This window comes from Dermacentor albipictus, chromosome 3, assembly GCF_038994185.2.
Source record: "Dermacentor albipictus isolate Rhodes 1998 colony chromosome 3, USDA_Dalb.pri_finalv2, whole genome shotgun sequence".
Classification (NCBI taxonomy): Eukaryota; Metazoa; Arthropoda; class Arachnida; order Ixodida; family Ixodidae; genus Dermacentor; species Dermacentor albipictus.
Window position 1 is genome coordinate 71,902,254 of NC_091823.1, and position 27,864 is coordinate 71,930,117.

The following is a 27,864-nucleotide window of genomic DNA, read 5'->3' on the forward strand; positions in this document are numbered from 1 at the left end:
CGCGGCGCTATGCGTGCCGGCATCGAACCATGACGCCTCGCACTGGGCGCTGGACGCCTGCAGCCACGTACGTATACGCTAAGCTCTTCGCACCCGTTTCCATCCGCTCCTTTGAGTCACACTTGGGGAAGGTCAAGCTTTAAAAAGCCCAGCGCGATACTGGCGGAAAATTCGACTGTAGGATCTATGGCGGCATCCGTCAAGTGCTGTCGGGCTCCTGCCAGCAAACGCATCTTGCAAATGCAAACGCATGTTTGCAAACGCTAACGCAGCAAACGCATCTACACCGTCTTGCCTTTACATGTCACGGGATCTAGCGAAAACTGCCTGTCGCGCTAGTTCATGCACTATGAAGTTTTGCCGTTTCGCATGCGTGCGCGGATTCGATTACCGGCTGTAGCGGTAACATTTCGGAATGAGCCGCGAGTTAAAAAGTGCTTGTGTGCTTATAAACGGTCGCTAAAGAACCTCAAGTGGTCAAAATGAATGCTGGTGCCCTCTGCCATACGGTGTCACTAGTAGGATATTCTGCGACTTCGGACGTGATGTCCCGGCAGTATACGCATCTAAGAGACGAGCGCGTGACGTAATACCAGCTGTGGTGTCCTGTATTCGTTTTATTTTTACCGTCATGCTTTTAGAGCGCAGCTGTTACGCGCCCGTTCCTGCGCTGAGTGTCGGCGCGCCTCGGCGACGTAACCGAGCGAACGGGCACAGCGAAAGATGAAAGAGCGAACGCGGAGCGCAGGGAGAGGGGGTAAAATACGGCGAGAGCTAAGAATGCGCGAGGAGGGAAGTGGAGGAGGATGGTGCAGCGGAAACATGAGGAGGAAAGCGGAGGAAGCCACCGTGAAGCACCAACAGATGGCACTCACGTCCGCGCATCCGCGGCGGCACCGGCCGTGCGGGGGACAGAAAGAAAGAACCAGAAAGCTCGCCTTCGCGCACAGCATTCACCGCAAGCGCTTCTTGGTGGAGATTGCGATTGCATAAGCTGCAGTTGCCGGGAAGTGGCAACCGTGTCGTCGGTCTATATATATATATAGTGCCACGCGTCGTGGTTCTGCCAGTCGGTGCGGTGAACGGTGCGATGCCTCAATATACCGCGAAATGAAAATACGTATACAGCTGCGCTCAAATTTCGCATTAGGGAGTATCGTAATCGTCCGTGATGTCTTATTTCGACCTTGTCAGAAGCCTGTGCCATTTCATGGAGCTCGCATTATGGTAGCCATCATGGTGCTACATATTGAGCTCACGTTTGTGGGTTTGATACCCGGTGGCCGGGTCACTAGCGGTTGGCACGTTAATAAGCCCGCGTGCGCTGATATTTTCGAAGCGTGCCGAGGATATTCACGCCAGTAGAAATCGCACCGAAGCCGGCGTGCATCGTGTAGACTCGTGAGCTAAGTATTGACCTTTTTCTTGGAGCAGTTTGCTGTAGAGGAACGAGATGGCGCTTTCGGCGGCGCGCCGCACGTTGGCTCATCGAAAGCGCCCGAATGCGAAGCCATTACTGCTTCTGCCGTGCTACGGCGCGAGCAGCTGTCGGAAATGCACCAGGGTGTTCGCTAACCTACTACGCTCCATTCATTCCGTAAAATGTGGAACGATAGGGGGAATACGTGCGCGGTAGTTTGCTGCAATAATAGTGAGTGGAATATTATGGAATGGATCTGTATGGCCGCTTCTACATAAGGACTGCCTGTGTTGCCGCTCCTTCGCGATGCACGGCTTTCCTGGAGGGTAAAAAAAAATCAACTCATCCGTCAGTGCGGTATCGCTAACCTCCAAAGAAAAGGCTCAACCCCCAAACATCGGCAATTAATAGTGGGTACCGCTCGTTGCGAAAGGGAGTCCGGCCACTTACTGGCATAGTAAGTTTGAAGTTCTCGCAGGTTTTACCTGCTAGAACCACTATTTCACTTGTGAGGCATGTCATTGGAGACTCCTGATCATTTTGACGACCCGGGGTTTTGCTAACATGCACCCGATGCATGGCACACGGGTGTTTTGGCCTCCATCGAAATGTTGCCGCCACGACCGGGATTCGAACCCGCGACCTCGTGCTTAGCAGCGCAACACCTCAGCCACGAAGCCACCACGTCAGATAAAGAAATGACTACAGAAAGCTGTTCCTCAGGCTGCCCACCGATTCCTCTACCTTTGCAGCATGACAAGCAAAAGTATTTGCCTAACAGTTCGCTCCTTCCTCGTTCTTTACAGTGTTGACCTTGCCCGTTAAATGGTCTCCGTACTATACACACAAATTATACGCGATGAAATTACCATTGAGTGTGCTAGAAGCTCTCATTGAGCACGTCTCTTCTGCGTTCACCTACTGTGATTCCGAAATCAACCTTACATCTTGGTAGGACCTTCATTGCAAGTAACTTTCGCTTCTTCGCTTTCTAGCGTTGCGTGCGCCCTCTAAGGACACGTAGCCGCAGATAGCTTCTTCGGTTTGGCGACCACCGCAGCTGTTTGAGCGCTCCCGCCCCCGCCTGTCGTCGTCACCAGCGGTGACGCCACACCTCGTGCGGACGACGCGACGGTTGCGTCACTTCCGGGGGTGTGTGCCGGGTCCCGACCAGTGAGCTGCGCCGGGAGCGCGATCGAAGCGTGGACCCTTCAATAGCAGAGCGAGCAGGGAGCCGCGCCGCCGACACGCCCTCTATTTCTGGAGCGCCGGGACACGCGTGCTGGCCGCCGCCGCTCCCCCGCCAAACCCGAGCGAGCAGCCGACGTCCCCCCTCCTTCCTCTTCTTCCTCGTCGACGGCTGCCGGCTTGTTCGCGTCACCGTTGGCACCACGATCTGCGTACAACCCTGGCGTGATCCGCGGACGCCGAATCTTGGCTGCCAACGCTGTCCTCACCCAACCTGGTAAGCCGCGCAACGAAACGTTTCTCGCCTGCGCAGTCTTCCTTTTTCTACTTTCGATACCGAGGGTATTGCGGACCCGACTCCGTAGCGGGGCTCGCATGCAGCCATGGCGACGGCCGTGGGAAAGTCGCTCGAGCACTGGGTCAAAACCCGGCTTTTTGTCGCGCGCGCGCGGGGGTCGCAAGTTCCTTTTTTTTTTTCAGCCACCGTCCCTATGCTTTCTTCGCTGGTGAGGCGTTCTGCGATCAGCGAAGCGCTTTGAGTGAACCGTGTAAGTCGTTTGGTTTGTATATACCGAGTTGCAGCCGAACGGCGTCCTCTCGCGATCTCGTCTATATATACACGGTGCGCGCGCGCGCGTTACTCGGCGGACGCACGGGTTGAAAAAGCTACGCGCTCCTCACGCTTAGCGCGGAACCGCGCACTCTCAGGGCCCTCCAGCTGTGTTCGAGCTTCACGCCGTGAGTGACCTATGATGTAGTAAGCAGCCGGCAGCTGCGGGCCGTTGTAAGTCTGTTTGGGAGCGCGCGCACTGCAGACAGGGAGAGAGCGCTGCAGCGAATACGCGTATACGCTTGTACGATAGCGACGTCGAGGCGATGATGCACGGGCCACTTCGATCAGCTCGACGGGATGCACACGAGACAGGGTGAACTTGAACCAGTGTCGGCGGTTGGTCATGTGGGCCGAGTATTTCGCCACAGGCCTGCCCGCGTCAGCCTCTCGGGGGCACCCCGCACGTTCGACGAACCCGGGAAATTAAATGTCGAAAGAGCCGCGGTCGCATAAAGGTGGCCGGTCAAACATTTTTTTGTCAACTTTTTTTTTATCGGGAAATGTCAACCGTTTGTGACATTTGTCCGAACAGTTTGATTCGTGCAAGCGATAAAGCGATCATCCTAGGATCGAGATACGTGGGCCCCACGGATTTTTGATTACGTGCACATGCGCCATTGAGAATGCATTTGCCACGGATGCATTAGGCGAGCGTGTTTTCTTATTTTGTTTTCTTTTAGAAATATAGCTTTTTATTTCGGGGCAACCGCCGCTGTGCACAGCACGAAGCTTTTACCACACTTTCTTATGAAAGCATGACCAAGGCGGTTGGTTATCTGCACCCATCTTCAAACGTACGGTTGCGTCAAAGTACGAATGCGCAGACTGCGAAAGCTGTTGGTCGAACTAGACGAAGGCTCCATACTTTAATTTGGTTGGTTTTTCGACGGCGCCGGTAGACACCCTTCGGCTGTCTTGTAAACTAAATTTAATCGCTATTCCATAAAACACTTAAGCTGCAGTCTGCTCGGTGAAAGTGTCGCGTAGACCTCGAATATCTCATACAGAGAGCATTTCTTCATATCTGCAAATCAAAGAACAAAGCTTAATGGCTGCTAAACTGTGAGCGTGGTTTCCTTCAATACGAGTAACGACGTTCAGCCCCAAGTGATAAGTGCAATAAAACGTATTAACACCCGGTGAGATTATGACACTGACAACATATACAGTGAAAGCTCGTTAATTCGAACTTCAATAATTCGAATTTATGGATAATTCGAACTGTACGATTTGGTCCGGCCAAGCTCCACAGAAGTCTATGTATAAAAAAGTCTGTTAATTCGAACGCCAGAAGGTTCCCTCACGGATAATTCGAACTACGCTCGCCTGGCACACGGCCAGAGAAACGCGCCTACTGCCTACACACAAGGCTGTATTGCCTCCGAAACGGAGAGAACGGCGAGAGAAGGCAATATCGGAAAAAAATCTAACCGACGCGGGGTCAGCCAGAAGGCAGCGGCGGCTGCCGCCTCCCCGTTCTACGTAACCTCCGAGGTTTCTTGGCCGTTGCGAATCTCGGAGGCTTTGCAAATCTTGTACAGCTGCTAATGTTGTGCGGAGATGGCACTGCAAGCTCCAAAACACAGCGAATCAAGTACGTCGCAGCTGCGCTTGCAATCAAGAACCAACGAATCAGGGCTTTCGCCACCTTCACATGTTCAGCGTCTTTGTCTCGGCAGTCTTCATCGGTTGTGCACCTCTGTTTTCAGCGTAGGAGGTATCGGCCGTCGCGATTAATTGTGATGGTGTTAAGCCTCGGCTAACGTTCGTTTCGGTGGACATCGGTGGTGTGGCACAGTCGGACCTAGAGCTTCGACTTGAAGATGACGTGTGCCGCGGGCACACGCCATCATTTTCTGACACGCCAAATTTCTGACATGCCCTACTGCTTCCAAATCGCAGTGTACTGTTGCCCTCCTTCACTTTCGTTAGTTCGAACTTTCGTTAATTCGAACTGAAGCAGCTTCCCCTTGCGGTTCGAATTAACGAGCTTTTACTGTATTCAATGACCCTCGCAAGCGCCATGAGGCTTGAAAAGCCTCTTGGAGTGTTGTTACCATGTTTTGGAATCTCATTTTTCCGTTTTACATATCCTACTCAGAAGCGATGGCATTCTAAAGGACATAATCATTTTTGAAGTCGATGCTTACCATCGACTGGTACGCTTGTTAATCGCACCAAAAGCCTATGTTTTATTTAAATACCATGGTTAGATGTTGAATGCGGCACCTCCGTGTACTTGGAGAGAGCGGTAACATTTTCCTCGCGTTTCTTGACGTAAAAAAACAATTTTCTCTGCCTAAACACAAAGGTGGTGCAATATTGTGTAATAGGTGGTCATAATGGTGTTTCATCCTGAACTTTTATGTCGACTAGCGGTACCTGAAGCGCCATTCACGGTACGTTATTCGTCGTCCGTGACAACCCAACGGTTTAGGTCAAAATAGTGTCAACTTTCACGGAATTTGTCGGCGAGAGGCATTGAGTTGAGCCTGCATCCGACCTTATATTCTGGATGAATATCTTACGTGATCGCTTCCTAGTTAATTAAAAAGAAATACCCTAAAACTTATAGAATCCAATGTATATTATAATGCGCAGATGGGTTTTATGAGAATACGTGAGTCGTTGGACATGCGTGATAGACGTTTCGGCTTGCCCCAATGGCTGCGACTGGGAAGGATGTTGCAAACGTAGCAGTGCAATACTCAGATATGACAAAGAAAGAGAGGCAAGAGAGAGAGTGTCGGTACTTGAAACCAGTTGTTTCAACGTATAATTGGCTGCTCGTGTTTGTGAGCTTACAGGAAGTGTGTTGAAGCTGTGCGACGGGCGTATACGCTGCTCGCGCGTATGGGTCGTCTGGCTCGCCAATGTTTACGAGAGTAAAACAGTACAAGGCGGACGCACGTGCCTGTAACTAAACATTTTTTCAAGCCGTGTTTGTTGCGAGCCATCGAGTAATAGTTGAACTATAGCGAGATTTGTTCCATTGAGTTATACATCGCGGTGAAACGAAAACAAGAGGGACAGAAGAGAAAGGGGGAGGTTGAATCCTTTGTTTTGTTTTAAATTTGCCGACCATGCAGTAGCATTCACTCTGAAACTGAATTTGATGGTCATGTAGCTCGTCAGTCGTAATTGTTTGTTAACTAAAATAAAGAAAAAGTAAGGGAAAAACTACTGTTTACCGCACTGTAACTGAGTACACACACACACGTATGTGTGCGTGTGGGCGTACACCCAGCATAGCGTCTAGGTGAAAGTTTGTCCACAGTTCGATTGTGGACTGACTTCAAGAGAGTTACAGTTCCAAGATGCAAGTAAACCAACTAGCCCAGTTGTCCATTCTTCGAGAGTTTGCCGTCAGGCCCCGCACACCGGCACTCTCAGCTACCGTCAGCTGTGCAGTTGGTTGATTGACACCTTTTAAATCGTCTCGTTCACCAGTATGCCAGACCAGGACAAACGTCTCTTGGTGCAACGTTGGGAGGCACCCATTAATTATTTCTTTCTTTTTTTTGTTTCTGGATTTAGTTGACGTAACCATTTGGCGGGCCTCCGACGATAAATTTTCGGCGATTTTTTGTGCTGCAATAACTTGCTAGGTGGAGATGGTTTCGTGAAAGTATAGCACAAAACCATAAAATAAAACTTGTATGATTTCTTTTTTTTTGTTATGTGTAGGTTCTCATAGCTTAGTGCAGTTCGGCTATCCTTGTGTGGATATCTTTTTTTTTTCTTTTCATAGAAGTGTTGTGATACGACTGAAGTGCTCTGTATAACGTTTCATCGGAATGCGACACTTCGCACACGGCGTGTCGATATTCACGTAGCTCGAATAGACCGTGTATGAAATGCATATATTATTCAACGCCGGTGTGTATTAACTCGCTTTACCCGCTAGCTTATTAATGGCAACTGAAACTGATTTATCTTTGTTTCACTGCAATGTTTTAGCACTCCGCATGCACATCTAATGTGGTGCTAATTAGATATACAAGCATTCGGAGTGTCGTATTAAAAAAGTTCGAAATATAAATTGCCAAGTTGCAGTGTTCGTTGTGTGACTTCGCCGCTTTGTCCGCCAGTATACATAGATCCTAGAGGTTACGTCGTGACTCACTTTGGAAACGCGCTGTCTAAGAAACGTGTAAAAGAACGGGCGCAGAGCCCAACGAGGCTGGAATAATATGTTCTTGAGTAGAGCTAGATGCTGTATAATAATAATAAACAAGAAACTAAAAAAATTCAAGAAAGAATATGCATATTTAAATAGCAGAAGAACGCTGACTACGAGCTGGGCTCTTCTCTTTGCATTCTGCAGATTCGTTTTTCTTGCCGTACATAATTGTGCGGCTGGCTTTTTTTTAAACGGCAGTTAACGGTCTGCTCTCGCTTTTGTCTCTCGTTCGACTGGCTTTATTTATTATTTTTTTTTTCGTGCGCGGCTGCTTTCCTTGTTGATGTTACGATTATGCAGAACGCTGTAAGCATATGCGTTAAATCTCGATTTAACTGCACGATGTAGACTCGGGCTACATTTGACATTGCTCAATCATCGAATATGGTGGGTACATATGTATTTTCTGTGTACCCTGTTGCCCTTATATTTCTGTATTATTTTATTTTACTTGTAAAATCATAACGTGTGTGACGAATGAATTCTGTGCGTGAAAAGTTAACCGTAGCGCGTTCGCGGATAGCATGCACTACAGCATAAAGAGCGCGTGGCGCTTATAATTTTCCTGAATAGCGACTGATGTCGTACGCCGTGTCAGCATAAGAGCAGTGCTCGCTATAGGATGTAACGGTGGACCGTGCCGCCCGTGCCCACCTCTGGGGCACTTGCGGAATGTATTTTTCAGAGGTGGGGTGGGGGTGGGGGTACTGTACACTATGCATACCGTGGTGCAGGCGTTGTTGCCCGGCAGGCCTTTCCGCCTGTGCTGCAGTTTTGCGATCAGCGCGAGTGCCGGACATACAGTACGTACCACAGCTGCCCACTTTTGAAACCGCGGGAGAAAGCGGCCATTTGGGGCCCGTCTTTCGTCAAACGCTAACCTGCATCTTGCGTTCATTTCCTTTCTCTAACACTCTGGTGTCGCTAACAGTTTGCCGTCGGGAGCACCGTGTCACACTGACACTCGCATGAAGTTCGAGATGTGAAAGTACCGGTGGTGCTGTGTTAAAAGCACGGTGGTTAAAAGGAAAGCCAGGATTAAAGACGACGGTTATCGCTGGTAGACAAGCCCCCGAAGTGCGCGATTTTTTTTTTTTTCGATGGCACCTTCGGCTGGTCGTTTCGGAGTGACGCTCTCTGGGCTGCTCTCACGAGCAGCGTTGTCTTCGAAAGAGCGTGCGCGCCCTACGTCCGACTCGTTCTTTTCCATATGGCTCTCCTCACGCGTCGAGCGATCTCAGGCACTTCTGTCGTCGGAGCAGCCGTCGATATCGACAGCGTTTCCCGCCACGTCATCGTAACGCTCTGTGGTATAACGCAGCTTCACCGCTGTTGGCGACGGTTCACCGTAACCGCATGCCTGGTGGCGTCTTGCGTCCGCCGTTCTTTTCGCGGAAACCTCCACTGGCAGGTTTGGCTACAAAAATATACAGGCCAAATCAAATGGTCGCTATAGTAACGTAGTTTCGCGTCTGCCATTTCCTCCTCCGAGAGCTATTTACACGTTGGGCTTGCATGCCTGTCCCCTGCATTTGAGTTCGAGGAACGCCGGATCTGCCCGACTCTGATTCGGAGGATGGAGGCGGCCAGTCGAAGATGCCATTAGTGCACATCGGCAAACAGCGTCGGCTGCAACACGCATGCCCATGACCAAAAACTGCAATATTTTTTTTTTTATCCTGTGTACTCAGCGCTTATGACGGCTACTAATCTCGGGATCGCCGTTTCTGAAAATCCCAAGTGAGACACTACAGTAACACTGTGTGAACCTCCAATGTGTTCTCAAATTTTCAGTGTGAAGGTTGCCGCACTCTCTGGGTGTCGCATTTCTTAATGATCCAGCTCAATAATCCAGCCAGTGCACCGTATCGTCACGCGCACCTAATTTTGCTTTTTGACGGTCACCATTTTTCACCGGATTATCGCTGTTATCGATTTGTTGCCCGGTGGCAAGACGTGCCTGCCGTGCTGTCACGTTTCTTTGCACAACTCATCGACGTGCCAGCTACCCTAAGGTTGCGGCCACGGTGACGCCACACTGATTTCAGCATGTGAGAGCACTGCACAACTTCAACGAAGGCCGTCGAGAACAAGTACAGTGAAGTACAAATAGAGGGACTATATTTACGGCAACTTGCTTACTGTTCGTGTTAACGAACGTAAAAAAAAAAGAAAGGATTTGTGTTCTAATCGCTCATAAGTTCATTATAAGTCAAACCTGGAGATGATACAGTGAAATTTTAAATTTAATTTATATCGCGGAGTTGAAGGCAACCAACGCTCAACGCAAGTACTCATTAAAAAATGCCTTGCTGGTTAGTTACATTAAATAATCGCCAAAATGTGCAGCGGGAGTCATACACGCAACTTATACTGGCGTCTAAAGTCGACACGAGGAGAAAAAGAAAAGATGAATGTAGGATGCCCCGACGGTGACGACATTGCTGGCATCAAGGCGCTCTTTGTCTCACAATTCTCGCGTAAGGGGTGCTTTGCCTGCAAGGCTATATCGAAGACGACCGAACAGCGGCGCATGCATCGCCACTTCTCCCTGCGGTCCCATTCGTTTTCCGCGTCAGCTGCCAATGCCACCGATCTACGTTTCCCACGCTCGCGCGATGGCTCAATGCGTCCTCGCGGAGCGGACTTTTGTTCTCAGTATTGAATCCATTTGCGTGCATATATTGGGAACACTGGTCGCGTCAGTCTCTCTTTAATGAAACTGAATGACGGGGAACCGTTCGCACGTTTCTGAACGCCCTACTAAAATGTCAATTTGAAATTTGGTTCTATGCTCATGGTTGCCATACTAGTGTTTCAGTAATAAGAGTATTCGCATCAGTTCTGAAATATATATATTTTTTACTGGAAGTGTAACGAAAAAGACACGAAATCAGTGTTTCGAATACGGCAATGCTTTGGTACGAAATACGAGGGTAAGTAATCTTGCATTAAAAGCCGAATGAAGGTCAATGATGTAGTGTGCGGTTGAAGATGCATTAATTAAATAGAGCATGAAGAAAAAAAAAGAGAAACATCTGGAATAATATTCCGAGACCCGACTTATAGAGGAACAGACTTGTGTAGCTACAGCTTCAAGGTGATGTTTCGATTGTAAACGGGCGTATAGCTTAGCCCTCAGAGCCGTTAATTATCGCACTGGACAAGTGTCACGGCGAGCCGAAGCCACTGTCGTCTGTTAGAAACGGAGCAGCATGTACAGCTAGCGATTCTTCGAATTGCGTCAAATGTCAGGTAATGTCAACCGAGCCGGCGAAGGCTGCATGTGACTCGCTGCGGACGTGTCATGTATACGAATGATGAACGACTGCCGCGTTAAACGCAGTGGCTCGTCGGCCGGTGATCTTGGGCAGCATTTAAATAAAACGAAATGCAAAAAAAAAGAAATAACGTTTGCGCACTTAGATTTAGGTGAACTCTAGCAATTGGTGATCAAAACTGCCCGCTACGGCTTCCCGCATAATACGCTGCGCAGTCTCGGTATACATTAGCGACCGTGATTTAGTTGCGACGCTCGACCACGGATAGTTCAGATTGATAAAATCCGCTGAGGTCCGTTTGCAAAAAAAAAAAAAAAAAAAATAGAGAGAGAATCAGAAAGGGAATGATAGGTAGTGAGCGTTATAAACAATAAACAGATATTGGTCAGCAGCACACAAAGAGACTGTTCAGCAGTACAAGCTAGCGTATGCTACGGTGTCGCTCTTTAGATGAAAACATACCTGACACGAATTATAATATTTCGACCGTTGCTGGTCGAGACCGGAAGCGAAATATATGCCAGCGTTTTCGAATTTCACACGAATAAATAACGAAATAAAGTTTCAGCCGAATTGAATTTGTGGTGACGAAGTTAAGATATTGAAGAGAGAGAGAGAGAGAGAGAGAGAGAGAGAGAGAGAGAGAGAGAGAGAGAGAGAGAGAGAGAGAGAGGAACGCTCGTCGAGCTCACGCTTTGCTCATCGCTCAGAGAAGAGACGAGCTGCGCATCGGTAACGAAATGCTACGCAGCCAATTGCGACTTTGTGATGCGGTGTAACCGAAGAAACCGTGTAACAACAGCGTGACCATCGTCTTTCCTGTCCCGAACCGTTTCATTTTCAGCGCTCCGTTGCGTCTTAACACTGCGTGCGGAGGACGTCTGCACGCGGGAGGCGCTCCGACACGGGATACCCGCTGTAACGGGAGCAGCGTGGCGGCTGGAGGCGCGGGCGCGGCCTGTCGCTTTCCAGTCGCCGGGCAGCTCGAGTTGCCCCCCGGCGATAGAACCTCGGCGGCGAAAGCGTCCCACGTACACCAGCCGCACGTCGCGTCACGCAACCGCTGTCGGCGTCAACGCGCGGCCTCGTTTATTCCGCTTTCACCCGGCCGCCTCTGGGGACTCAGTCATAGTGGCATTCTGCTGCTGAGCCACGGAGACGTGGGTTTGACTACGCACATGGGCGCACGATACCAATACGATACCACACGGGCACAGGATGTTTATGACGTCACTGTCAGTGACGTCATAGGTATCTACAGCGTCAGTTCGGAACCGCTTATTAATTTACCGATTGATAAAGCTTCCACTTTTAAAGCACCACGTGGCTGAATATTTGCGACTTTTCAGCACTTTCTCTGCAGAAAATGTCTAAACGTGCGAAAATTTTTCGAAAACGGTGACGCGGTACAGTGTAGGAGTTGAGGAAGACTTCGAGATGAAACACTTGGTAGGTTTATTTACATTATTTACAGTGAGCGTCAATTAACAGTCTTAAAGGTCATTACGGACTGGCAGCAACTCAGACGCTGCGGCCCGTGGCAAGAAGCTCGAAAGAGATTACTCAAGGAATGCTCTAGGAATGCCGTCCTGCTGCTCCCGGTCTGCGTCTTTTAAGCCCTTCGGTGTCTTGAAGACACGTCACGTTCGGCCAATGGGAGAGCCCGCTTAGGTGACGCCATTTTCGGCCAATCGGTGAGCCCGCTCGGGTGTCGTCATTTTCGGCCAATTGTAGGCGCCCGTGCGATGGACTCACACCCGGCGAAGAGAGTCGCTGCTTAGTGTTTGTCCGAGGGCTTTCTTCTCCCTGCGGTCTTGCCTTGCTGACTTGCAATGCGCCGTCACAATACATGGATGGGGGCGACGCCGCCAGGTTGTCACGGCGCATTGCAGCCGTCTTGCTTCGAGACCCACTTTACCCGCCACAGTGTCAGGCTCTCGCTTCACTTACGGGAAGAGCCAAGCAGTGAATAGCTCCACCGGCTGCACACGAAGTGGGGTCCGCCAACTTGTTTGCACGTGCCGTGCCTCAGGAATGTGGCATCCGTGTTTCTGCGCTCCTTAATTAGCTGTGGTGCGATTCGATGTGGTCTGGGGAACTCGAAGTAGGCTCAGGAAATGGTCCCGTACCTAACAACAGACGTACCTGCGCTGCGGTTCAGGCTTGAAAATCGGAAAGGCTTACTTCGCCGCTCATTTTCTTCTCTGACAGACAACGTTTTCCCGCCAGGTAAAATACCTTTAAGGTCTCCAAAGCTCTTCACCTGTCTCGAGTAATTTGTTGCTGAATGGCAGTGTCGCTCAATTGATGCCCGCCAGCTGAAACAAAACACGTAGGAAAAAACGCACAATCACATGAAGATTCGAACATCTATTACGGCTAATACGACCATCATCTAACTTGCTCATATCCAGACAATTTCGATGTCAACTTCTTTTTTATGTTTCATTTTCTTAATCGGTGTTGCGTCGTTAGGCAGTCGCTCGCACTTCGTACTCCAAGTATGCGCTCTGGGTCTACGTAGACTGCTGACCGTGCTGGAAACTTAAATTTCATGAGAGTGGAAAACTGATTTGTACTCTGCCACTCTCACACTCAAGCTTTGGTCGCACTCAAGCTGGCGTCTCTTTAAAGTCATCCCAAATAGTGTGAAACAAAGCCTGTCAAAGTAGAATCCGCGCTGTTCGGCCCGAAAAGCCTGTGACACTCACCTTGGCAACACTGGGTAGCGTGCCTGGCTCAGCTGTTTTCTACAGCTAATTTCAAGCGGCGATTTGTCAAAGTTGTTGGTGCCGGTTATTCAGCCTCCGCCGTCAACGGAACGACAGTGAATATTGACGAGGGAGTGCCCCGTACTAATTTTCATACAAAAATGTGGCCTCTTAACTGCGCTTAACTGGCATGTTTGGCCACTCGCAGCGGTGGCTAAGAGGGCTATGGCTTTTCTGATGCTGAGCCCGAGGTCACGGGTTCGATTATGCACATAGAATCAGGCGCTCGTTAAAGAACCCCAGGTGTCCCAAATTAATCCGGAGCCTTCCGCTATGGCGTCCCTCATAATGCACAGCGCAATTTCGGGTCGCCGAGCTGCACATTTTAAAACACGGTTTGTCACACTTTTGGAGTGCAACACACGACGTAAATATGCACTCTTCTATAGATTTGCTTCGAGAAAGAGCTGTCATTGACACAGTGAGCTGTGATATACTATCAATGAATTAAGCGCATTGAATATACACTTCACCTTGGCTCACATTTTCACTGGATGCTGCGAGGGATTTTCATAGCCTTGATTCCCTCTGAACTTATGACGATTTTCCCGTGTGTAGTCCACTTAAATAGTAAGACTAGCATTTTCTCTTTCAAAAGTTCTTTTTTTCGATTTCGTTTCTGTGACAGATACCGCAGCTATGTAAAGCACCGGTATTGGCACTTTATTCAAAGCGAACGAGACTAACCTTTGATAGATATATCCACAATTGAAGGGGCGGAATTGTATATGTTTACAATACTTACAATATGTAATAATTGTACTTTGTACAGCGTTGTGAAGCCGCTAAAGACAGCCTGTGAGGCACGTCTCGTCCGCAACGTGCACGGTTACTGAGAATGCAGAAATGATGTCTTGTCAGTGTCATAGCTCACGCCCACGAAAACGCAGCCGACGTGTTCTCATTATGCAACGAAAGTATTAGGCAGATGGCGCTAAATATTGGCCTGCGACGTCCACTGGTGCACCTGACTTTAAAATAATGGATCTGTGCTCTGCCATTCGGAGTGTACAAAGTGGCAGAGACAACGCATTTCACCTCAGCATACACTGACATGAAAATTCGTGCACCAGGACGCCGTTTGCCACAGAACAGCAAATGCTGTAAGCGCTAGCAGAAGCTTGAAACTATGGCCACACTTGAATGTGGCTCAATGTCTGCGATTATCAACGAATGACGAGGGAAACCTGGCGTAGGATAACGTCTAAATACGGCTTTCTCTTCAAAACACGTTATCGCCTACTCTGTGTTTTCGGAAGGCACGAATAATGCCGAGAAAGCTTAGAAGGGCGGCCCATCCATGAAGGGAAATATGTTGCGCTTCTATGTCGTTGTTACGCCAGACGTTTGCAACTCGCCTGTAGTTCGCACGAATAACCGCTGCGTCGTTTTGTTTTTGTGTGCAGCCCTTTCAGACACCCCGAAGAGCCGGAAACGCGACACTGCTGCGTGGGGACCAAGATGACAATCAAGGAGAACTTGATAACCATGGTGAAGTACGTATCACCGAACCTGCGGCTACTCCCTCTCAAGATGCACATGTTCCTATACTTCGGGGGTAAGTCTCGCTCGGATCGAATTTTGGTTTTCGTTGACTCACCGTGAGAAAAATGCTTGACCTCTATGGCATCTCTTGGTTGTATTTAACTGTGACACTTCCTGTCCACTCAAGTTCGTCTTCAAGACGCCCTTGCGTTGAAGCCTAACTGGTTCTTCACCGTCACTACAACTAGATAATATGTCTAGTTTCCTATCTATTTTGCAGAACTGGGCTCGTATTCACACGCACACGCACACACACAAATTTCGCAAGTTAAGGCTATTTGTAAGAGCAGCGGTGCCATCCAATCGTAAACTGGATGTATTCAGGGAGGCCGGCCAATGGCTTCTCACGAACGGCCTCTGATGGTAAATCGCTCTTACGAACCGTGAATTTGGCCTGTGATTACTGTGACCAGCTGTTTTTATGAGCAGGCTATTTCATAAGGTGAAACCGGATGCATCACCATACTGTTGTGATCACGTGCGAACGCCAGCACGAAAGCACTCGAAGGAGTGTCCACGGGTCACAGTTCAGAGGCCAGGTGTCCTGACACCAGGACAGAAATGCACGTATGCACGCATAAGCACGCGCATGACGCGCCTGCTTGGTTTGGAACTTACTAGAATGCTATCGTTGATTATATCTGTTGTGTATGTTCTCGCAGAATCTTGTGTAATCAGATTGTGTGCGCGACGCGAATAGTGTTTTACTTTCTCGAAAGTATGCGAGCACCAGTGATTACTCCGGAAACTTCGATAACTCGTGTATAAAAGCCGACGCGCTTGACCAGCAGATCAGATTTCCGACGATCGCCAAATGTGCTCGCAGCCATATATCGTTGTGCTTTGAATGTCACTAACTTTTAGAGACAAGTTCACCCAATGAAGAGTTAGTCTCATGATACGCAGTTTTTGCTTTTGTTTTCTTCACCATAACTACGTCGTGACAATATTGCAGTCGAAAAACTTGTACATTGTCAGCATCGCATGTCTTAGCAGTGACGCTAATTTCTCTCTGTATATATGGATCACTGTTGTCATCTACAAAATTTTTGCGAGATTTCGGACTTTCCAAAACAGTTCTTAGTTTTTTTTTTATGTGGCGAATCGTCGCAATACTCGGCCTTTCCGCTACTGTCTGGCTGACATCAGCTGGTATTTCCAGCGCAGCGGAAATACGTTACAGCTGGTATTTCCGTTACAATAGACAGCCGGTCTTTCCACTAAAGTGGAAATAGCAGCCGACGTGGAAATACCACCGAATTTTATTTGTTCAGAAGCCCATGCATGAAATTACTAGACATTCTACAGTTCAAGTGCCCATTTGTAGCAGCGCCTATTGCAGCGGTAGCAGCATATGTGACCTCAGTCGCACGCATGTAGTTATCTGAGGAGCACGTGTTCTCCCGCTAGAGATTTGCGCTGTCAGAAGGTTTAGATGCTGTGGTCGATGGTGGGGCTGCGTCGCATTCCTGAAGTTTGAAGTTATAATGATATGATTACAGAAACGCAAGTACATTTCATTAATGCAGATGTATCCGGTTAAAAGTCACACACTTTGAGCGAAGTGTATTGTAGTAAGTATTTGATCTTTGTGGTTGCCACAGGTGTTGCAGAAATATCTTGTACATTTGCACGGAGAGAGTACGATTACAATAAGCGGTTGCGTCTTCAATTACGTTAACTAGATTACGCTTGAGTAATTGCCTGTAGCCTCCTCAGACCCGAGAAGAAAGTTCGGTTAGAAAGTGTTTATTTCATATATGATGTTTCCAGTTGTAACCCCCAGAACACAAATTAACAGCAATTTCAGTCATAGCGATCTCGAGCTGTGTGATAATGCATGTCCCCCTACAGGGACATCTGGGTCTCTATATACATATCGGCTGTGCATTGGGACACCACTCAGAGGAGGAAGAAACTGCAAATCTTTATTGATATTTAGAAATGAGCAGTAAAATGCAACTGTGAAGCCAGGCGTGAAAATTGTAGAAGCAATTTCTCCCAACTTCAATGCAGAGGTAGACGTTGCACTGGGCGCATCGGCGGCGTGTTTTCATCCCGCAACCTGCGTTGCGGCATCTTCGTCCGCCTGCGAGATCATCTTTGAGTGGTAGGTGAAGAGCCCCTTGTTTTCGGAATGTTTGCGAGGGAAGAGCATTTGGTCGCTTTCTGGGATGGATGTCCATTTCGTCTTCATCCGAATGTACTTGTTCCATGTTTCCACAAATCAGCGCCTCCGCAACATACATCTTGAAATCAAGGTAGTCCAAGATATTCTTCCTCGGCAGCCCCATGGCGTTTTTGTCCGCTCTGTACTGAAGCCACCCGTTGACGCAAGCAAGGTCTGACATGTGCAAAATGGTACGAAGCGTCCACCAATTCGTTCGGCTTCTTTGCGCGTACAGAGCTAGCATTCTGTCAGCTAGGTCGACTCCTCCCATTTTGTCATTGTAATTTTTGATAAACAAGAATACTGACTTATATTTTAGCTTCCGGACGTGTACTGAAAAGATCTTAGTACACAAAACAAATCAGGAACTGTCAGCACTGAGACCCAGCGTCCCTCTACAGGGACATTTCATTAAGTGCGAAGTGCGGGACAGAAAACAATGTATTTTCGCAAGGAACACCACTTAAAATGTTCTCTCAACCATAACAATTCTAAAAACATAGCATAAGGCTTCCATAAGGTGTGTTATCAATGATCAAAATGTTCTTAAGTCGCCGTCATGAGTAAAACGTGCTCGTGCAGATTGCAGCCATGTTGTCTTCTCGACGAAGCAAACAAACTCTCCCCGCTCTTCACAGATGGAGCTACAATGCTTGTCCTCCGACAGGGACACCAGTTCTCTGTTCTATAAAAGCTCAGTCTTAAGTCAGAACCTGAGAACCAATGTCCCCGTACAGGGACGTGGGGTCTGAAGAGGGTAGAGTGACCTTGACAAAATTGCTTTTTTTGTTGCTGTATTTGCCCTCCATGTTTTGTAGTCGTACATACACACTCCTGCTTAGCAACCAGAGTCATACAAACACATGCATGCATTCATCGAGTGTACATGGAGGCGGGCGCCGTGTGGACAAAGCATCGTCGGTTGTCACCCGGTAGAAACAGGCGCACAAATATGGGGCAGGACGACAAATTGATATAGCGATGAACATCATACATACTCCACAACGATCAATGAAAACAGTTCCTTGGGCCTCCTACTTGTAGCATTTAGTCTGCGCAAAAGCCCATCATGACCAGGACCATGAGATAATACTTTCTCTCTCTCTCTCTGATAATTTTTTGTCGCCATCAGCATACTCGCGTGCGGCGCTAGTAGTCGCTGGCGACACTCTGCGATTCTATGGCGAGTTGTTGCTTCCAGACAAGCATCTGTGACTTTGAGCCAGTGTGGCACCATGTCAATGTTCCGGTAACGTAAGAACCACAAAGAATATCGAGTATGGCGCACACATTTTAAGTGGTATCAAATCCTACGAATGCTATCCCCACTGTACCCGCTTCGGCACTGTCAGAGGTCTCCAAATTTGCCTTGCAGCGGTGGTGGGCGTGATGCCCTTCACGACCGTGCTGGCCAAGCAGCTGGGCATATCTGCCGCGCTGGCCGGGCTGGTCAACACGACCCTGCTGTTTCTGTCTATTCTCATGCGGTTCGCCATCGGCTCGCTTACGGACAAGGTGCAGCAGCTCAAGGTCGTCCTTATCGCCATCATCAGCGTGGAGAGCTTCTTCCATTTCCTGCTCATTTTCGTGCCGCCCATCAAGCCGAGCACGATCGATATCGGCGTCCCAGCTCCCGAGAGCGTTATCCAGAACGACACCAGGCTCCTCTGTTTCTCCCACAAGTACATCGACGACTGCCAGTCGTACAGCCCCGAGCCGTGCCACATGCGCTGCTTCTACTCGGCGGCGGCTCATGAGAACGGCAGCGACGGCGGCGGTGGCATGCGAGACATCGCGTTTCCCTTCAACTGCAGCCTCATGTGCCACCAGACGCAGTGGTGCCTGCCGGCGGACGAACTGGCCGGTGAAACCAACGGCTCCGCTTTCCTGGAGGCCGCCGAGAAGTCGTGCACGGTGAGCTGCCTGTCGGTCGCGCAGCCGAACACGATGAGCACGTCCACCTTCTGGATGTTCGCCGTGTTTCGCGTGCTGGGCGGCACCGCGTTCGGCGTCGGAATCTCGCTCGCCGACGCCGCGGCGTACGCCATGCTGCGCGACCGCAAGGAGGACTACGGCAAGCAGCGGCTCTGGGGCACCATCGGCTGGGGCGCGCTGGCGCCGCTCATCGGCTACCTCAACGAGATCGCCACGGGTGGCTCGCCCTACATCGACTACAGCCCCGGCTTCTACATGCTGGCCGCGTTCACGCTCATGGATGTGGTCAGCCTGTGCTTTTTGGACGTCCCCCGCTCTGCGACGTCCAAGCAGCTGCTCAAAGACCTGAGCGAGGTGCTGGTGAACCCGCGCGCGCTCTTTTTCACCTTCTCGGTGCTCAACATGGGCTTCCTCATGGGCTTTGTCTGGAGCTACGGGCTGTGGTACCTCCAGGATTTGGGCGCCACGCCCACCTTGCTGGGCGCCAACCTGGCGGTGCAGTGCTTCGGCGGCGAGGTGCCCGTGCTCTTTTTCTCGGGCTGGATCATCAAGCGCATCGGGTACGGCAACGCGGTCAGCCTGTCCATTGCGGGCCTGAGCCTGCGGCTGGCCGTGTACAGCTTCGGCACCGACCCCTGGTCCATGCTGCCCATCGAGGTGACGCACGGCCTGTGCTTTGGCCTGTTCTACGCCGCCATGACTTCGTACGCGAGCACAGCGGCGCCGCCCGGCACCGAGGCCACAATGCAGGGCATCCTGGGAGGCACCTTCGAAGGGCTCGGTGAGTTGGCGTCCTGCGACGCTCGTCATTCCTCCTCCATGCTTGTTTGGCAGCTTGTACGTACTTGCAGATTCGCCAGTCACTGTCAGGCAGTCACACGCTGTTAGCCTTGTCCTGAAAATTTGCTGGAAATTGTTTTGCGGTCTGTTAGCTAGGTCTAGATATGATTGCTTACACGCTGCATACTTGCCAGATAGTAAAATTTGGGGCACGTTTGTGCTCATTTTTTTCATGGTTTGTCCTACATTCAGACTCTACTTGCTGGCATTGTAGCGGCAGAGAAAGAAAGGACAGTCATCGTGAATGATTTTTTGATGTGTCTTAGTACCTTTCAATAGTGAGAAAAAAATGATTGATATTATACCAGTGAATGGGAGCTAAAATAAGTGGCACGCCATTGTTCTTATATTTTTGTAGGTATAGCCAGCGGCACACTTGTTGCTGGCCAACTCTACACTGAGGTCGGCGGCCGGCAGACCTGTTACATCTATTTCATCTACAGTATCGTCTTCCTGGTATTCCACGTTGCGATTGAGATGATCTTCTCCATCAGGGAGTCCAGACGTGGTAAGTTCAGCCGCGCCTAATAAGTTTTGTCTTACAGGAGCAGCGGGAAATATGAGTAGTCGGAATTTGTTTCCCAAGAAATGGGAAGCGCCATTTCGCGACTCACGTACCGGATAGGAGCGTGACTTTGAAGCATGATGCCGGCTCAGTCGACGTTCGTGTGGTTTTCCTTTTCTTGGGAGGCTCGGTTTTTCTGAGGAGCCAGGCAAAACACATTCTTCGAGTAACCCAACCGCTAGTTTTAATTCGAAGCCTACCGCGTGATCGTTTACTGATTGCCTACGGCGTGTCGCATGATCGGAGTATTCCAGAGAATGAAATGAAGATTCATCGGGAGTGAAAGGCTGCTGTAGTTTCTGCGCCGAGGAGACTATATTTATCGAACTATGCAGGAACGCGAGCACGAATTCTCAAACCTTCTTGTTCGTAAGAATTGTTTGTGAACGTTTCCCAAGTTGCCGGCGCCTGTTCTCGCGAAATGTGCGGCACAGGAGGCGAACTGCTTCGTTAATTCCGGCCAAGATTCGGAGCGTCCTTCGAACCTTTTCATTTTTGTTGAACGAGTGTGCTCTTGGCACGTACCAGCAGGTTAAGCGAAGCCATTCACTTATAGCCTATTAGGCACGAGCACACGGGCACGGGTGCAAAAACTTTATTATGCTTCATCCTACAATAAACGTACACAAAGAAAGCGAAAATATTTAAACCCACCAACGGGAGGAGATCAGACACCAGATGCGATGAGAATTGCAGTACTCCAGCAACACTTGGACACTTGGTTCCAGTGACACTTGGAACCGTTCATGCGATGGATAGAAAAGTATAGGGTTTACGGACTATCCGCCCCTGACCAATAACTCTGCTTGCAGCTTATCACCTTGAGTATCTGAATTCCGCAATGCGCGCGGCTAAAACTTCACTAGCAAGTTATTGTATGAAGCAATGTGCGCTCGTCCGTCAACTTGCATAGTATGCTTATCACCTGTAGCGAACGAAGGAAAAGAGTACTGGCGTTATGGCTGTGTAATTGCTTTTGTTGCTGCGTCATCACTTTTGACGGCCACAACACCGTTTCCAATGGGTGCCTTCAAAACAGTTGTTTCAATTCGGCTGCATGCAACGCCAATAAGTATAGGCGGCAGAGCCTCATGCTGAAGGCCGGAAATGTGCCTCTTGCCCTCGAGGCAGCTTTTGAGAGCCCCATCAGACGGGAGAGATCTTACGCGTGACGACTTTTGGCGGTGTAAAAATGTAGTCAATATGTGGTCAAGGGGGAAATTCGTGCGCGCTTGCTCGTAAAAATAGCAGGCCTGTAATTCATGTAAGCGGAAGTTGGCAAATGCGTACTGCGGATATCAGGGAAGTATGTCGAACCGTTATTTGAAGGCAGTGTCTTTCTTGGCGAGTTACCCTCACTTTTCCGTACCGGGTATGTATGTCTACTGTCTCTTTAGTTGGCCGATCCAGAATGTAGTGAAGTCTAAAGATGGGGCTATTCCCGTATGTGTGTGCAGTCTAAAAATGTGACCCATTCTCATGGGCATATCTAGTCTAGAAATGTGGTCCGATCCTGAAGATAGTGCAGCAAGAAACGAAAGAAAAAAGCAGTCCGACGCTCATCCTATTCTCCTCACACGTGCGGTGACGCGGCAGTGCCGTGCGCAGTGACTCCGCCCCAATGTCACCCCAACTCTTGCAGGAAGACAATCTTTTATCGACGTCAACTAGAGGTTGAATCGCTTTCCAACTTTTCTTTTTCTGAGTCTTGCGTAACTCTTAGTCATAGGCCATGTTCAAAATGTGAGCTTGGTTCGATTGCTCACATCGCTGCTTGTAGCCTGTGGAAATGTTTCCTATATAACAGATACGTACAGTGCTCAGCAATTGAAGCGGCGATACAGAGACCGCATGGCAACCGACCCTTCTTGCTCCACCGGTGATCTCTAGGTGATTGATGAGGGTGCCGAACGAAATCACAATTCATCACAAAGGCGCTCGCTTTCATTTGATGCAAAAATCCATCAGATCGGTGTCCCTAGCTGCCCACAGGTGGCTCAATAAAGTTCCGCAGCCACGCGCTCCTAGTTTCGCGTTTCAATTCCTGAGCACTGTATGCTTGCCGTATAGTACATAAGCATGTTGTGTTGTTGAAAGCATCGTAGGTACACGCCGTTGTAGGTGAAATTATGTCTGGAGATAAGGACACTGACGGCATCATGCTAGACTGATGATGTTTAGACAGACCGCAGCACTGTGCACTGTGTCCGAGGATGTGTTTTGTAGCAAAAGCTTCTTTTTGTTTCTGAGTTTTCCGTGTTGACAGGGAGAGAAACGTATTCGTGGTTTGGTTGCGATTGAGAGTCCAAGGCTTAATGTAAAGTTATCAACTTATGGAGCCCAAACTTGGGAGGATATCGCGCGCAGTACGAGCGCTCGTGTTGTGTCTCTCATTCCTCGTTTCTCGCGCCATTTCTCACTACAAGAAACTCGAGAACGAGCGATAGAACGTAAAATGGTATAACTTTGAGTCAAAAAGGATGGTATGAATTTGACAGGTTATGAATATAACTGATATTCTCATTGAGGTTGAGAGCAATAATTGCAATTAGGCAGGTGATGTAGAGCAGACGCCCTATGACAGCGACTTTCAATACTCGACCCTGTCAGTGGTCTACTAGAGTAACATAACGGGGGATGCAGGGATTGGAGCTGGTGAGCTGACGCACGCAGCACAGGGATAGGTGGAGATCGTTGGGGGAAGCCTTCCTTCTCCCTGCAGTGAACGTGAAATAGGTTGTTGATTATGATGATGCTTTTTTGTGAATCTGGGCATTCCCGGTACTTCAAAAGTATCAAGTGTGAGTATCAACGTTTAGAGCTCTCCGAATCTTTAGTTCCGTTGAGCTGTTTAAGATGCCCTCAGGGAGCTGCGGTCTCGATTGGTGTGACCTCTGTGCCGTTGACGTAGAGTAGCAACCACCAAAGCAGCTGATAACTCTTCGTTTCTTTGATGGTTACTTCACCTAATATATACCCTCATTATTGTTTCTGACTCCATCGCGATTTGACAGAAGGAATATGCATTCATGAAATTTTGATGGCACTGCCTGCGTGAGCCTTTACGATGCATCTGGCTTTTCCCGCCCTGCGCTTGTGCAGCATCTGTGCTGAGCGACTCTCAGGAACCGGAACCGGTAACGGACCAAGACCCCGTGCTGACGATGGATGGTCGGCGGACTGATGACTCCCGCAGTTGTAAGGACGAGGAGGAAGAGGACGAGGTCGTTTGAATGGCGTCGCTACGGGACGCTGCTCGGTGTGTCGGCCCTGTACAGCCGGCCACGAACCTCTAACTGTGCGTCACACCCTTACGACGCCTGTGCGAGAGGGATCTTCTCGCCTTCTGAAGGCGTCCTCTCCCACAGTGCAGGGCGCGCGGGCTGTGCGAGGCACGGTCTCGCGCGCCACCTTTATGCCGCCGCTGACGGCAGAGTTCTGTCGGCGGCTGGGCACCTCTAATAAGCCGGCATTTTGTTGCGCGTCGTTTCGTATGTTTTTAAGTGTTGCTGCATTTCAGCATAAAGCGTATGATTCTTACTAGGAACTTTTATATATTTTTGGTTGGGCACGACTGTGCGTTCACGGTGCACTGCCGAATATGTCAGCGCAGGCTCCGTTCTAATGCGCAAGCGAGGAGACGAGTTAAAGAAACGACCTGATGTAATTCGCTTTGATTGCTTGTTGTCCTGCTGGGAATAGCCATCTTATGGTATAAACTTAGTCCTTCGTACCTTCCAAGTCAGAGCTTATTTCTCCGGACCCTGTTTTTTGTTACAAGTTAGACAACTTCGTGAGTGAAGCTTGGTAATGAGGTGGCTATCGACATCGTCAACTGGCTATTTGGCATTACTCAAATGCCTCCGCAGCTTTATAGAAACTAGAACGTCCGAGGAACGATAATGGGAATAATGATCACGTGATGTCTTGAGAATGGTGATTACGAATGATGAGGAGCCTTAAGTAAATCATTTTATTGTTTTCACCGATAACTGTTCTTAATTTTTACTGTTTCTTACACCAGCAACTATTCTGTAGATCTCACTGCTAGCTAATTTAGCGCGTTCAGCAGAGGCATGTACCTGCGGCTAACGCTGTAGTACTACACGCTGAAGAAAAGTGCACAGCGGACTATCTGTGATCCTCTTGTCTCACGTTATAGAGTGTGTGTTTGAGCCACTTCATTCCTATGCGTGTTACTGTTCGATGAATGAAGATCTAGCATTTACCGCGTATGGTAATCATTTATAACGGACTTGTACGCCGAAAGACATCCTGACTCTCTGTCATTCAAAGCACACAGTAAAGAAACGAAGCGGAGGACTTGTCTAAAGCATTACTGTCAAATACTTTTTATCATTGCTTTGAACTGAGACAACTGTGCACGCTCGACCTTCTTCAGCTGTCAACCTTATTCTAAGCGCGAAGTAAAACTTTTCTGTTACTCACTTATTTGGTGCTCTTTGGCCAGGTCTGGCCCTGTGCCATTAAAGCACACCATAATCATCAGAATTTCCTGTTGAGCAGCCATAATGGTCTATTCTTAATCAGTATTGTTACTTGTCACCCCAGATTGCGAAGCACAGTGAGGCTTCATTATTTTTACAGTATAACCATATTTTTAAGCATTACGCTGCTTAACATCGGCGTACGTAGTCTGTAAAAAGCTGTAAAATACTCCCTGAACACATTTAAAAGAGACTCTTAAGACAGCGTTCGCCTAAAGCTTATGCAAAACGGAAACACGTAGAGATTATATCGAAATATTTTGCAATCCTTCTTTAAACGGAGAAGTTATTTGACACTCGATAAACTCTCGTACTTCCCTACATTATAATATACTGTCCCTATTTCAAGGCACGCTATCCTTATAGTGGAGCTCTCGTTCAAGTTGTCGTCAAGACGCATTAGTTACGGCGTGAACGACGGTGCAACAAAGAATCCGGATTCCAGCCAAATCCTGCAACGTAAATATTGACCAGCGCCCGGCGTTGGTATTACCTGCTTATCATTGCTATACATAGTGCCACGGCAGTCGCCACTCCAGACAATCTGTCACATTGCAAGCATATCGCGCTTCGTTGTCATACAGCTGTGAATACGAGACGCTCAAATTTCTTTGGTTGTGAACTGATGTCACATTTTGTTTCGGGGCGTGCAGTTGCCGACGCTTTCGTCACCACGAGAGCGCAGCACTTACTGCACAGCCGAATCCCGCTTTCTTAGTCTTATTTACACTTCGTTTTTATTGGTAGCATTTGCAGTTTTACAGTTGCGCGTACAGTTTTAACGAAACACTCTTAACCGTGTGTCTGTGTGCGTGTGTGCAAACTTGCGCGTGTATGAGTGTGCGTTGTGATCAGGGTGTTGTCGAAGCATGAGATGAGTTGGTTATAATGTACACTTTGCACAACATAGCGTTTTCAATACTTTTGGCATTGTGTAGCCTCGCTTACTTCCTCAATAGCGTCAAAGTACAAGTATAGCATGCTTTTACTCAACGTGGCTAACGTTCCTGGGGTCAAGCAAGCTTGTGATAACCACGCTCCTACATTGTGTGCACCATTATTCTTTTCTTAATAAAACGAATGAAGATGTGCACTTATAGTTTTGCCTTGCACACTCTTACAATGCTGTGAGGACTGGCAAATTTTTTTTATACGACACTAGGGCGCAGCGTTAATCAGTTTCCACGAGGCACATCCACACGGTCGATGAATTTGTTATCCCTTCGCGTGGTGTGCTGAATCTGTTAGCGACCGCACAATGCGGATGTTCCGCCCGTCCCTTAGCAAATGTGCAGCGTTCATACCGAGGTACTGACCACTGTGGGGGCCTGTAGGTAGTGCATGTGATTTTTGCTGCTCGATTAGGATTTTGTTTTGAGAGATCCAAGGCTCAATCTGCCGACAGCGGACACTGCAAAGTGTTGGTCAACCCATGTTTCTTATATATAGAAACGTTTAGTGAACTCTAGCACATTGTGAAAGTAAGGAGCCGAATGCGTTCCACATCTTAAGGTCGCAAACTTCAGTGTGCGCTTTTTTCTCGCGTGAATAAGGAAGTTGCACAGGAAGATTGAGGAGCTATGCAGGTTTCGCTGAGAATTGCTGCAGCATATAGGGTGATTAAAGACCCGCAGACACCACTTTGAAATCATTAGCCTGTAAATACAGGCTCATAGTTGCAACGGACTCTGAACCCGGTAATGCATGGCGCAGACATTGTGCATGTCGTATAGGCGCCGTGCACCTGACTGCTGCGCATGCGCTCTGATTGAGACCCTATGTGAGGCGTGCTTGGATAAATTTAACGCTAAGAGTACAGTGGCGTAATATGACGTTCTTAACAGCGTAAATGCCGCTTCAGCACACGGCGACTACGAACTGCATATCGTGCTAAGCACAAGGGCGCTGTTCTTGCGGACCGAGTCGGGTCACCACCGTTATGATGCAATTATCACGTGACACTTTCAGTAGCCGGGACTTCACTCCCATTCTTGACCTTTTCTATTTATTCCACACTCCTCATTCCTCTCCTCTACCGCGCTGCGAAGGGGCGTGAAAGAAAAGAATCTCGCTCGCTTAAGGTGTCGTGCATGGTGTACTATAGTGCGGAGCCACGGTAAAATGGAGCCGCGCCTTTCTTTGAGCGGATAGGCTGGTGTTATTGCGGGTGTACTTATATAATTAGTGCATGCTTGCGCAGAATTGATCCCTTATCACAATTTTTTTCTCCTATAGCACGCCAGCGAGTGTGTGTGTGGTTATTTTCAGGCCACCTCCTATGACGGTAACGTGCATGGGCGCGCCACTCCTGCTTCCCAGCTGTATACGCTGCTTAAACGCGCAGCACTTGCTCAATTGACATCTAGAAGGTGCAATTGCGGGAGTGGTACAGCGTTGGCGTCAGCTATGAGAGATCGAATATGGGACTTCCAACAGTCGTGAATTTTGTGGCCACTCCTGACATATGTTCGTTCTCTGCAAGATAAAGTAATGCGTCTGCATTGTGGTTCTAAGTTCGTAAAGTCGGGTCTTGTTTGCAGTTCTCGTGTGAATATGGCACAGAAATGATCTCGAAAGATGTTCGACCATACTCTACAACTCTTCTTGCCCTGTGTATGTGGTAGTTGGCTGCCGAGTGTTGGAATGGCGCCTTGCGCACAGCCGAGTAAAATACACGTGCCTATCGTATCGTCTACGTACAACTTGGACCAGCAGAGCGGCTGTGTCGTTTGTGGGAGGTACCTTTCCGAGATGCGTGTGGTCACGAAGTCCTGCGGCGAACTCTTCGCTCGAAAGTGTTTGTACACAATAAACTTTCGTTTCTTTTTTTATGCTTGCTGTCTCT

The 27,864-nt window shown here is 48.8% G+C and overlaps 1 protein-coding gene across 1 annotated transcript; it reads left to right on the forward strand.

The window, feature by feature from the left end:
- LOC135900658 (major facilitator superfamily domain-containing protein 6-like) lies at positions 1–27,852 on the forward strand. Its single transcript, XM_065430177.2, has 6 exons — positions 1–67; positions 2,416–2,885; positions 14,863–15,014; positions 18,547–19,887; positions 20,305–20,454; positions 23,614–27,852. Exons 3-6 carry the CDS (start codon positions 14,918–14,920, stop codon positions 23,742–23,744), a joined length of 1,719 nt encoding a protein of 572 aa, XP_065286249.1. The 5' UTR covers positions 1–67; positions 2,416–2,885; positions 14,863–14,917; the 3' UTR covers positions 23,745–27,852.
- The last annotated feature ends 12 nt before the right edge of the window (positions 27,853–27,864 follow it).